We start from the raw sequence: 13,543 nt of genomic DNA, 5'->3' as shown, positions 1-13,543 counted from the left end.
TCTCACTCTGGTTTTTGGCTTGTATGCTTTTGTGTTAAAGTATTTCATAACTGTAGTGGGTTTTCTATTCTTTTGTTTTTTGTTTTGTTTTGTTTTAGACAGAGTTTCACTCTTATTGCCCAGGCTGGAGTGCAGTGGTGCAATCTCGGCTCACCAAAACCTCTCTGTCCCAGATTCAAGCAATTGTCCTTCCTCAACCTCCCGAGTAGCTGGGATTACAGGCATGCGCCACCACACCCAGCTAATTTTGTATTTTTAGTAGAGGTGGGGTTTCACCATGTTGGTCAAGCTGGTCTGGTACTCCTGTCCTGAGGTGATCCGCCCGCCTCAGCCTCACAAAGTGCTGGGATTACAGGGATGAGCTTCCGCTCCTGGCCTGTTTCTATAAAGTCTTTAGGTCTCAGTTTTCTCATTGGTGAAATGAGAAGGCTGTACTATCTCACCTGTTTTTGGCTTAAAAGTTTATAAACTTGTTAGCTCTGTTGATTATTAAGAATCAGTACATTTGCATACTTTGCTTTAGCCATTTATTTCCATAATCCACTAGTACTTTATATTTTTTGATATTTTGACACAATATTTTGTTTCTATTTTGTTCTGTTTGATTGAACGGTTGTTTTTAAACACACCCTCTTTGCATTTTACTGTGAAATCTATTTAACATCTTATATTCACACAGAAATTATCTGTTCTTGATCTTTACCTTGTTTTGTACTAAAAATAACTTGTTATAACTATTAAATCAAAGATATAAGACATACATACAGAAAACGAAAATATGGTAGGATTTGGAGTTGCAAGAGGGAAAATCAGTTTTGGATGTGGTATCAGACAAACTTGTGTTCCAGTTCCATCTCTGCCATTTGTTAGCAGAACGGCCATGAGCAAGTTATTTAACCTTGAATCCTCATTTTTCTCTATCTTTGTAGTAGAAATAATAATAGTGGCCTCACAGAATTATGATTAAACCCTGGCATTTTGTAGCCACTCAGAAACTCATTCTCCCTTTAGATGTAACAACCAATTAGTGATACAGCCGAAAGAACGACTCCTCTATTTTTGTTTATTTGAAGTTACCAGCTTTTCATCTTGATTAACCTTGAAACCATGGAGTGTACCTGAATGCATTTCTGAGTTTGGGTATTCAGATTCATTCTTTTCCTCCCTTGAAATACGTGAATTTGAGGTTTTTTTCTTTTTCTTTTTTTTCTTTTTTTAATACAGAGAATCCCCACTCTTCATGGCACTGTGTTTTGCTTATAGTTAAGGTCGTATCCCGTTCCCTTTGTAAAGTTAGGCATCCCAAATGTACAGAATGAAAATAGTAAATTTAAGCTATTAAATGACAGACTAGCTGAGATTGTACTTTTATGATAACTAGCTTTAACATGCAGTTTATAGAAATGTATCATATATAAAATCGGGGATAAACCTGAGTTATGTGTTTATATTTGAATTTCTGTAACTACTGTATGACATAATCTTAGAACAAGAGTTACATCCACATATTATTAGTAGCATAATACCACATGGTATAATACAACGTTGTCCCGGAATAAATAAAATAGAGATCTTCGTTCGCTTTTTTTCTTGATGATTAAATTGCAAGAAGGGATATTTTTTATCTAACATATAATTGAGACTATTTGTTTTAGCCTTTTACTAATATTTTGATTGGGATTTTAAAATTTGAAGTAAATTTATAGTTCTGTTCTTTTAAATATAACATTAAAAAATTATTAAATCTAACATAAAATGGATAGATGTTTAATGAAATATGTTATCTTACAGCCAAATTTGTATCCTACCGTGGGGCTTCAAACACCAGGAGAAGTGGTCGATGCCAATTTTGGGCAGCATCCTTTCGTGTTTGATATAGAAGACTATATGCGGGAGTGGAGAACCAAAATCCAGGCACAGATAGATCGATTTCCTATCGGAGATCGAGAAGGAGAATGGCAGACCATGATACAAAAGTAAGAGTGAAGAAATGTGAATTTATGTTATTCAGAATCTGTTTTTTATAAGATATTTATTCTTTTGGTATCCATGGAAGCTTTTTAATCCACTAATTTATATACTAACATATCTATTATATTATTTTAATCTCTCAACAAAAAGTAATTTACTCCACTCTTTAAACAAATTAAAAACAACTGTTTGATGACACACATTCAGAATTGTATTTCAGTCTGAATTAATTTGATGAAGGAAATAAAATGATGTTACGTCACCTAGGCTAGGTTAATTCATTTGCTATTCTTAGTAATAGTATTTAATGATTTCTGTAGGTTGTACAATTTAACTTTTAGTAGTGTTAATGCAAAAGATAAAGTTAAGAGAGCATCTAAATTTTATAATCAGGTTCTGTGGATTTTGGACACGAACTTGGCTGTGTTTAAGCTCTCAATATCTGAACTATCAGCAGTAGTGAAGTATAGACTTAAAATTTAAATAAATACCATTAAATTTAAAAAGTCATCTTCACTATTATAATCCAGGCCAAGAAAATAGCAGACTTTCAGATACAATTGGTCCAACACATTTCATGTTTAATGTTCTTATAATTGCCTTGAATATTCTTAACTTTAAAATTGTAATAAAATGTTGGGGGTATTTTTTAGAAAAGGTAGTGATTGGGAGACATAATGATGACTCTGAAAGCACACTTCTTCCCTAGAGCTATTATCATCTGTATTACGGAGACTGGACACTAGTTTTTTTGTCCAGCCCAGTTGAGAATAGACAACCCTGATGCAGAATCTGGTAGTTACCATCAACTGAAGCTAGAATGGGTTGTTCTGGGACCACATTGTTTTAATGCCCTAAAAATGGTTACCACTGAACATCATGGCAAAATAGTAGAAAACATTTATCTTAACCTTATAACCAGGATCCTCCCACCCACTTCTTCACTGAATTGATACTCACCATGAACTCTTGAAGAGTGCATTCTAAAAGGTCCCCTCCCCCTTTAATTAATTTGAACAATTGGGTAAAATAAGATGCACATCTGTTTTTTAGACATTTTCCCCGCTTTCCTCCGTACTTTGCCTCAGTCTCCTCCTGGTGAACCACTGCTTCCCACCATTTTTTAACTGGCCCTTAGTAGTGTCAGGTGGAGGCAGGTTTAAAAGTTGAATGTTTGGAGATAACAGATACTTGGGTTAATATTGTTGCATCAACAGTTTTTCTAACCACATTTTGTGAATAGATGTAAGTATATATTTTGACTACCTGGTACCTTTTTAAAAGATTATTGTATTGCAAATGCGTCACTCACATGTAAGTCATATTTGATAAATCTCTTGGGTAAAACCATAGTAATTGATTTAGGCTAGAAGGCTGATTCCTTCTTTAATTAGTAGTACACTTATAGACATTGTTCTGGAAAATTTTCTGTCTGGATTCACCTTAGTATTCTGTACATACTGTGTGATCCCATTTCATATAACTGGTGTATAAAGAAGATGGTTGAACTCTGGAACATTAAGATTTAATCTTTTATTTTAAAGTTGGTTATTTTACAGAATGCCAGCAATTACTGGAGTAAGTCATATGATAAAGTCAAAATAGAAATTACGGTCAGAAGGGCTGAATAATAAGATAGGAAGGGACCTGGGGGTAATGAGAGTCCAAGAATCAAAGAAAAGGTCACTTAATGTCCTTGATTCTCAAGTAATATTTATTTTAGGGAGAGTAGTCTCAACATAGCATTTGCAGTTATCTTTTTGAAAATACTACATGAATAGAACAAAATGATGTTTTTCAAAAGCTTACTTTAAAGGTGAAGTTCTTAACTCCTTGTTTCAAGGAAATAGGTTCATTTTTATAACACCAGAGTAGGTTTTGTTTGTGTAAATTGTAGTATGAAGCATGTGTTCTCTTCACTAAAAGATGTATGTTTTTTCTTTTTATTTTAAGAATGGTTTCATCTTATTTAGTCCACCATGGGTACTGTGCCACAGCAGAGGCCTTTGCCAGATCTACAGACCAGACCGTTCTAGAAGAATTAGCTTCCATTAAGAATAGACAAAGTAAGGACACTGTGGTGCATGGCTAACATTTGTTTTCAGATTATAGATTTGGTTACTTTAATTTTTAGAAATTTTATTTTTTTAATTTAAAAAATTTCAAATATATTAATTTAAAATGGATGCCTCTGAATTTTATTTTCACTGACATTTTTGAAGATCAGTTTAAAAATTCACATAAGACTGTCAGAATTCTAATTCTAGAGAGATTTTACAGAAATTTTTGTAAGGAATGTCTTTACCATTTTTTTCTTAAAGGAATGTTTTCTTAAGCTTTCAGGAAATAAACATTTAATAGAAAGATTTAAAAAATAGTAAAGTAGTCTGATTAGTTGGAGGAGATAATGTGTGAAAGAAATGTAAATATCTTTGAATTTAAATGGCTATCTAATATAGTATTGGTCATAAGTATTTATTATTTAGATCCTAGTGCTGGCGTGTGTGGCCAGAGATAAAACAGGTCCTATATAACAATGGCAAGTCAGCATAACTGCTCCATAGTTAGCCATCCTAAAATTGGTGCTGTTTGTCCATCAGGGTGGGTATACTTGACAAGCGTATAGAGATGAAAACAAAACAGATGGGTGAAATTAATGGATGAAGACAACTGTTTCATAGGTCAAATTGCTGTAATAGCACTGATTACATTGTGTTGTAGTTAATTGTGTGCTGTCCTTTTCTACTATTTTAATAAGCTCTATTGAACAGAGATCACTTACTCATTTTGTATCCTCATCATCTAATTTAACAAATATCAGATCAAGTGAATGTTCAGTGAGTCTCTGTTAAATTGGAATCTTACTCAAAAGCTATCATTTTTTAGTCCTTTGTTCAGAAGGTCATCATGTTTGATAAGGCGTTTTATTATCTCTTTAAAACAGTCTTTTTAATCTCAGTGTTTGAAACTTCAATATTGCATAATAGATATTTTAACTGTATTACTTGTATGTTTGTAATTTTTTTAAAAAAAATTTGTGACAGTACTTGTTTTTCTAACTTCTTAATAAATGTCTGAAATGTTTCCTGGATTGCTGAATGGAAACTGTGATATTAGAAAAAGAAATTGAAATTAGTCATAATTTATTTAAAGATTTCTTACTAACTGCCTTTCTTTTCTGAGGATCCACTAAGTTTATGTTTTATCTACTTTCGTCAAAGTTAATCGTTTGCTTCCTTTTACTGAATAGGAATTCAGAAATTGGTATTAGCAGGAAGAATGGGAGAAGCCATTGAAACAACACAACAGTTATACCCAAGTTTACTTGAAAGAAATCCTAATCTCCTTTTCACATTAAAGTGAGTTTGCATAATAAAATGCTATATTTGTTATATATTATAAATACTTGCCATATATGTTATATAATAAAAGACATTTTCATGCTTTTGTAATTTTAGTTTTTTTATTTTTCAAATATAAATAATTTTGTAATGTGTAGTACATTTAAATAACATGTTATGAAAAATACTTTTGTGTTAAGGACCATAAGCAGAAGGTGTCTTTTGCTGTGTATTTGCTGTTATCATTCTATTTATGTTTTTAAAAATGTGAAAATCTTATTTAGAAGATGGGGGGTCTCTATTTTTCCTTCTGAAAAGTACCTTACATTTAATCTCTCTGGCATTTTAAAAAATTGTGGTAAAATATACATAAAATTTACCATTTTTTACATTCACATCATTGTGCAACCATCACCACCATCCAACTCCAGAACTTCTCCATCTTCCCAAACTGAAACTCTGTTAAACACCAACCATCCATTCCTCCCCCTAGCCCCTGGAAACCACCATTCCACATTTTGCCTCTATGAATTTGACTACTCATATAAGTAGAATCAGAGTATTTGTTCTTCGTGACTGGCTTCTTTTAATTAGTGTAATAGCCTTAAGGTTCATCTTTATTGTAGCATATATCAGAATTTTCTTCCTTTTAAAGGCTGAATTGTACTCCATTGTTTGGATAATACTGCATTTTGTTTATCCATTCATCCACTGATGGACACTTAGTTTGCTTCTACCTCTTGGCTATTATGAATAATTCTGTTACGAATGTAGGTGTACAAATACCTGAGTCCCTGCATTTGATTTTTTCGGTTATATACCCAGAAGTGGACTTTCTGGATCATATGGTAATTCTATGTTTAATTATTTTTTTTTCAATAATAGCCATCCTGATTTGACACTTTTAATTGGTTTTATGAATCTTTGTTACTTAAAAAATGAGATGTTACTGAGCTTTCGATTTCAACTTGTTAAGCAACAGGTATCCTTTGTAAGCCAAATGACAGAATTGTTTTGCTTTAGAGTAAGTAGAATTTTAAATGAGGCCCATTTTGGTTAAGAGGTTGGAAATGGGACGGGTGGGGAGAAAGGCTATGCTTTAGATGTATCATATATACATAAAATCCTGTCCTTAGGCACAATTTGATTTGCTACCAAGTGCATATGTTATTTTGATTAAATTACTTGTAGCCAAAAAAAAAGGGATTTCATATCTTCTTATAGGTAAATTTCCATTTAGTAAATCTTGATTAAAGGGGGGTAATATTATTATAGTGTCTGTTACATCATACTCTCATTTTTCTGGAAATTCTAAAATTCTAAGCAATAAAGTATAGGACACCGTATTTAATATTTTTAGCTTACTATCTAAAGACCAATCCTACTGATAAGTAAAAGTTTTAAAAATACTTTTAGAAATCTGTTGCTCTTAAATAAACAAAAGGCCATTTGAAGATTATGTCTAAGTAAATTTTTCTTTTTTCCTTTAGAGTGCGTCAGTTTATAGAAATGGTGAATGGTACAGATAGTGAAGTACGATGTTTGGGAGGCCGAAGTCCAAAGTCTCAAGACAGTTATCCTGTTAGTCCTCGACCTTTTAGTAGTCCAAGTATGAGCCCCAGCCATGGAATGAATATCCACAATTTAGCATCAGGCAAAGGAAGCACCGCACATTTTTCAGGTGAGATTTAACTTACGACATTATTTTTAGATTTTTCCTGTTCATAATCTTAAACCTTTTTCCTTTTGAAAATCTGTATATTTCCAGCCGGGCGCGGTGGCTCACGCCTGTAATCCCAACACTTTGGGGGGCCTAGGCGGGCAGATCACGAGGTCAGGAGTTCAAGATCAGCCTGGCCAACATGGTGAAAACCCTGTCTCTACTAAAAATACAAAAATCAGCTGGGTATTGTGGCAAGTGCCTGTAGTCCCAGCTACTCGGGAGGCTGAGGCAGGAGACTTGCTTGAACCTGGGAGGCAGAGGTTGCAGTGAGCTGAGATCACACCACTGCACTCCAGCCTGGGTGACAGAGTTACACTCTGTCTCAGAAAATCTGTATATTTCCTTTGTAGCTGTTTTCAAATGTGTATACTTAAGATTTTCTGGATTTTCTGGGTGAAAAATTGTAGGTTCAGATTCACATGTTCTCAGTGCCAGGAAGTAACTTGAAGAACAGCTGTTTCTGAGAGGAGGTTATTAGCAGACCTTCATAAATGAAAGCATTCAAGTGAAAAGGTAATTGTGTGTTTCAATAAAATACAAATTTAAAGGTGATCCAGCTGTGATATCTTATGCCACTGGTTACCACACCTAGCTGGGCTGCCCCTGCCTCCCTCCCCTCTCCCCATCCCCAACTTTTCCCAGCCAAGCCTCTTGCAAAAGTCAGCTCTGCCTAGTTCATTTTCTCCCATCTGTTTTTTGACTCGTCAGTCTTACTCTCTGTGACTTTGGGCCTTCTTGTAATTAAAATCCTCTCCTTTCTTGGCTTTTGTGACATCGCTTCTACAGGTTTTTTTGGTTTTGTTTTTTTTCTTTTTTTTTTTTTTGAGACTGAGTCTCACTCTGTTGCCTAGGCTGGAGTGCAGTGGCGCGATCTGGGCTCACTGCAAGCTCTGCCTCCTGGGTTCATGTCATTCTCCTGCCTCAGCCTGCCAAGTAGCTGGGACTACAGGCGCCTGCCACCACGCCCGGCTAATTTTTTGTATTTTTAGTAGACACAGGGTTTCACCATGTTAGCCAGGATGGTCTCGATCTCCTGACCTCGTGATCCACCCGCCTCGGCCTCCCAAAGTGCTGGGATTACAGGTGTGAGCCGCCGCGCCTGGCCTGTTTTTGTTTCCTTTAAAGAGTTGGAGTCTCGCAATGTTTCTGAGGCTGGTCTCAAACTCCTGGCCTCAAGCGCTCCTCCTGCCTCAGCCTCCCAAAGTGCTGGTGGGCTTACAGGTGTCGGCTAGCATGCCCAGCCAAAGATGTATTTCTGATGCTTCTCAGTCTTCTGTTTGCCCATCTCTTTAATTCTGCATTTCCCAAGATGTTATATTTGTACATTTAACATTCTTAAACAAGTCAGATAGTGTCTCCTTTCCTTTCATGAAGTAACATCATTGCTTTTTCTCACTTCAATTTATACTCTTTTCTGCATTACTTCCTCTCAGTTATTTATATCACCACTCTGTAAAACAAGTGTGATTCTTGTGTCTATTCTTAGCCACTACTCCTCTTGAATATCATACAGTCGCTTCAGGCTTGGACAAATTCTGAGCCTCAGTGTATTCATATGTAAAATGGGGATGATCATAATATTGCCATCTTAGGGGGATTTTGAGGATTAAATGAGATCTGTAAGCCTTCAATAAACGTTAGATGAGGTAATAATTAAGATCTCATGGTTAAGTATTCTTAATATCTTTTCAAAGAAGTTACCTGTTTACATCATCCATCGACTCTCCTATGTTCTAGAAGTCTTAAATACAAAATCAACATGGAGACTTGTTTACAACTGTATTAATAAATTAGTGTTTGTTTCTATTTCCATGTGGTATCTTTTTCTTCAGGTTTTGAAAGTTGTAGTAATGGTGTAATATCAAATAAAGCACATCAATCATATTGCCATAGTAATAAACACCAGTCGTCCAATTTGAATGTACCAGAACTGAACAGTATAAATATGTCAAGATCACAGCAAGTTAATAACTTCACCAGGTAAGTAATTTCACTAACTTTTGCATTAATACAAGCAACCTAGTTATAGGTGTAATCATTGTAATAATTTTGAAAGAACTTGAATTATGTGACCCACAGAGGGGCTCTGGGAGTTCCTAAGCCCCCAGAGAATAAAAGGGTAGGGACTCAGTTCCCCAAAGCTTTTTAGTCTCCTACTATGCACATGAGTGCTTTCTTTAGTTTCTTCCTCTTCTCTACTACCCTCTTCCCCCTAGTAAAGTTATAAGGACAAATTCAGGGCTTCATGCATTGTCTTCTGCCAACCACAGAGCTATACAAATGATCACATAAATGCCATTTGTTTTGTTTTCACAGTTGTTAAGATACAGTAGCATATTTAACCTTGAATGGTGACATAAGATAAATTTACAACTAATGTTTTCTCTGTGTGTGAGTTTTTTTTGGTGTAAATGTGTAGAATGTTTTCCAAGTTCAAAACTGGCTTTACAAAGAATCTTTTTTGAAAGCCTGCCTTTAAGTAGCTTGCATATAGCAGATGGTTAAGTCATTTAGTAAACATTAGTGTGAGGATAGTTTTGAGGATTTGTTGGGCACCAAACATTCTGCAAGGTAGGGTGTCTGACTTTGAAGAGGTTTGAAAGACGATATCTCATTCAGTATACTATGACCCTTGACACACTCAGGTTGAATTTAAATAAATTCATGAAGTGAAATTATTTGAATTAAATACTACTGTGCAGTTGCAAATTATTGTGAATTCACCCTGCCCAAATCATCCAGGACTGAGTCAATTTAATATTGGTTTGGTCTATAACAAAGCAGTTGGTTACATTGCATTTTCAGGAAATGGTCACCAGTGCAACATTTTCTTATTAAAGGAGAGAGAGCCTAACATTTAGCATGGAATCTTAATGGAAATATGATTTTGCAGAAAGGAGTCTATGTAAAAAAAAAATCTATATTTGAAAATTTAGAGATTAATCTCAATTTCTGGGTTGTCTGTCACACATGACAAAAATTTACTGAAGTAATGGTGTGTGTGATTGATAAAAGTTATAATGGAGAACCACAAAAGTGTATGAGAACAGCAGAAAAATCGTCTTTCACAGCAGAGATGATATATTGGAAAATATAAAATCAAAATATTATAGTTTAAAAATAGATGGAAATTTAAAAAGTTAACTTCATCATGCTTTATAATAAATGCATTGGTACTTTATCATTGATCAAGGGTTCTGCCAATGTTTGAGGGCAAGATTGCAGTCAATTTGTGAGTTTTTCTCTTAAATGCTCTCCTCACAGCAGGAAGTTGCTAAACAGATCTGTTATTACCTGAGTTCAGGGAAGCAAACTTAACGGAAGAGTCTGATGACGCAACATCCTCCTTTGTCTGCGGTATAAAAGGGAAAGAAAGTATAACTTTTGAACTGCCTTAAACTATAAGTTGTTTTGTAGTTGGTGATGGCTTTCCTTACTGTGAAGTAGGCAAAGATGGTGTTAACTATTTAAACCATTTTACAGATGTAGAGCCGGATATCAGAAAAGTAAATGACTTTTTTTTTCCTTAAGGTCAATTAATAGTAGCTAGTAAGTCGCAGAGCTGAGGCTGCTTCTCAGGATTTGACTTGCAAACTTGTACTTTTCCCCTGATACTGCCCACCATCTGAAATGCTCTTTTTCCTACCCTTCCTCACCTCCAGTGTAACTTCTGTCCAGGCTGAGAAAATGCAAGTTCAGATGTCAGTTCTTCCAGGATGTTTTCCTTGATTTACATCCCATCAAATGTGTCATGCCCTTTTTGTGATTAACTTTCGTCATAGTACTGATCATAATTACTCTGTAATATAATAATTAGCTTTTTATAGGTTGTTTCCTGCAGGAAGGCAGAGGCTGTTTCATAGTATCCTTAGCACCTAACAGGGATCATACCTCAGAGGCTTTTAAATGTGTGTTAAATGAATGAGTTCCTTTCAAATACTTACTTGAGTTATCAAAAAAAAAAAAGTTTAGTATTTTTTAAAAAGCCACTGAAAGCTGTCATGGTAAGGATTTTCTTATTTTTAAAGTTTGGTTTTTCTTATCAATTTTCGAAGTTTGTCAAGATTGTAAACAAGCTTTCCTGGTTGAGTAAGTCTGCTCTGGAGTCCTAGGGCCATATCCCCCTTTTCCCTAGATCTGTTGTGTTTTTTTACCTTAACAATTTTACTAACAGGAGTGTATGCATGCACACACGCCCCCAAGGTGTTAGAATTTGTTACCTCTGGTGGTGGTACGCACGGTGGTTTTTGCTCATCTGTATTTTTTTTCCTACAAATGAATATATATTGCTTTTGTAATAAGAAATGTCATTTTTATCTAAGCATTACCTAAAATTTCATTGAATGTTTACTTCTAAATTGTATAATTATTACCTAGACCTTCATAGGATAAATCCTAAAGATTAGATATTTATTGTTGCTTATAAGAGTATGGATGGTTCTGAAGGACATACATTGACAGCTTAAATATGTCCAAATGTAGTTATTGGCAGATAGATATTTACTGAGTGGAATGAGTGAAAACTGGAAACTATCTAGGACATCAGTTTAAAAATTAAGATTCAGCAGTACTTTAGCCAATAAGATAGCCTGTGAGAGAGAAATAGTGTCATGTGGTGAAAAGGGATGAGAGAATGAAGCTCAGTCTGTTTTTAAGTCATCAGTTACCCTTGAAAGAGTGTATATTATTAAGTAGTGAGGACAAATGCCAGAATGCCGACTATTTAAATATAGTCTAGGAGTGGATTGAGTATGAGGTCCAGTACGAGCTGAATTGGGTTCCAGGAGTGAGATGTATTTGTTTTGAGAGTGAGGTTTTCCCCTTACATACTGGAAATCAGTGCTGGGTGTAGGGGGAGAGGGTTGGCTAGGGAGTTGGTGGGGCCGCAGTTTATCAATGAAGACGTACAGATCTGAGTTTGAAAAATAATAGGATTGTGCAGAAATATGATTTCTCCATACTGATGTAAAGTCATAAAACTACTGCATTTTAGCATATGTACTTTTTCCCTCCCTTATCTCCAGGGGTACAAATTTGTTAAAAGTCAGCGACATGTTTGACTTTACATTCAGGATTTAACTAAATACCTTTTTTGCAGATTTCTATTGCCTTATGAAGTTAGTTTATTCATAGGCTATACAGTTCAGTAGTGATTTATTTTAAACTAAGCTGCAAGTATGATATTTCTAAAATTAGGTTTGTTTTTTCATTTTCAGTAATGATGTAGACATGGAAACAGATCACTACTCCAATGGAGTTGGAGAAACTTCATCCAATGGTTTCCTAAATGGTAGCTCTAAACATGACCACGAAATGGAAGATTGTGACACCGAAATGGGTCTGCAGTGATATTTCTTACATTTTTAATAAAAAATGATGGCTACAAGGTTATGTTTTTACTTGTACTGATTCACAGCTGATGAGCATAAACCAGATTTAACGATGTATGTGCCGTAGGACTTGACAGTAATGCATAGCACTTAAACTCTTGTTTGAGTGGGCTGCTAGAGAAAATAGAGTTACCTTTCAGCTACAGGCAGTGTTCCTTGCTGAACTGCTTAGGCTCAGGTTTAGCGCTGTCACTAATGCAGCAGAACTGACTGACTGATGTTGAGCCTCTAGGCTATTTTAGGTTAGAGATGATAAAACTTCTTATATTATTTCAGTATAGTCAGTAAGGCCAAATGGGTAGATGATTTTACAAATTCTAATCAGTATTTCTTAAATGGGTTTAATGTAAACGTGTGTGACTATGCATAGTACTATCCCTGATATATAGTAGATGCTTAAGTATGACCTCCCTCACCAAAAAAACCCCCACCACAAATAACAAAATGATGTGGCTCCAAGACATATTAGCATGCATAATTTTATTTTGTAGACAACTTACGTAGTAAATTGTCCCATCAGCAAACTGTCCCATCAAATGGAGAGTGAAAATTTGTTGGAATAAGTTTTTTCATTTATTTGTTGGAATTCCATGGCAATGTTAGATTTCTTATTATTTTGAGATTGAGTGGTATTACTAAAATTGTTTTTTAAAAAGAAATGCAGCTTTGTTTTACTCTTTAATATCAGCCACCTCAGTTTCTGAAGAGTGATTTAAGTATAGTGATAAAGAGCAGGAGTTCTAGAGCCAGATTACATAGATTTGATTTCCGCAACTGCCACCTACTAGCTGTGTGACCTTGGAAAAATTACTTAACTGCTCTGTGTCTCAGTTTCTTCATCTGTAAAATGGGTATAATAATAACAACCTCATAAGTTATTGTGAAAAGTAAATGAATAATCCAAAAAGCTGATAGCACAGAGTGCTTAGGAAATATTAACCACCATCATCATCGTTACCTTCTTTATTAATGATTTATTTATTAGTAATTTATTTAAATTATTTTATCAATCAAGATATATAAAATTATTTTCTTGGCTGGGCAAGGTGGCTCACGCCTGTAATCCCAGCACTTTGGGAGGCCAAGGCAGGTGGATCACAAGGTCAGGAGTTTGAGAC

At 35.0% G+C, this 13,543-nt stretch overlaps 1 protein-coding gene across 1 annotated transcript in view; it reads left to right on the top strand.

Moving 5' to 3' along the window:
• The window catches only part of RANBP9 (RAN binding protein 9), a 92,848-nt gene that overhangs the window by 68,572 nt on the left and 10,733 nt on the right, over positions 1-13,543 (top strand). Inside the window, exons 6-11 of the mRNA XM_011962714.1 lie at positions 1,792-1,976; positions 3,925-4,037; positions 5,222-5,330; positions 6,803-6,993; positions 8,868-9,015; positions 12,252-12,373. Of these exons, the coding sequence (XP_011818104.1) occupies positions 1,792-1,976; positions 3,925-4,037; positions 5,222-5,330; positions 6,803-6,993; positions 8,868-9,015; positions 12,252-12,373 (868 nt within the window). The remainder of the gene's footprint in view (positions 1-1,791; positions 1,977-3,924; positions 4,038-5,221; positions 5,331-6,802; positions 6,994-8,867; positions 9,016-12,251; positions 12,374-13,543) is intronic.

This window comes from Colobus angolensis, unplaced genomic scaffold (assembly GCF_000951035.1).
Source record: "Colobus angolensis palliatus isolate OR3802 unplaced genomic scaffold, Cang.pa_1.0 Scaffold6, whole genome shotgun sequence".
Lineage (NCBI taxonomy): Eukaryota > Metazoa > Chordata > Mammalia > Primates > Cercopithecidae > Colobus > Colobus angolensis.
Note: the sequence above shows the minus strand (reverse complement) of the source record. Positions and strands in the feature narration are given on the sequence as shown.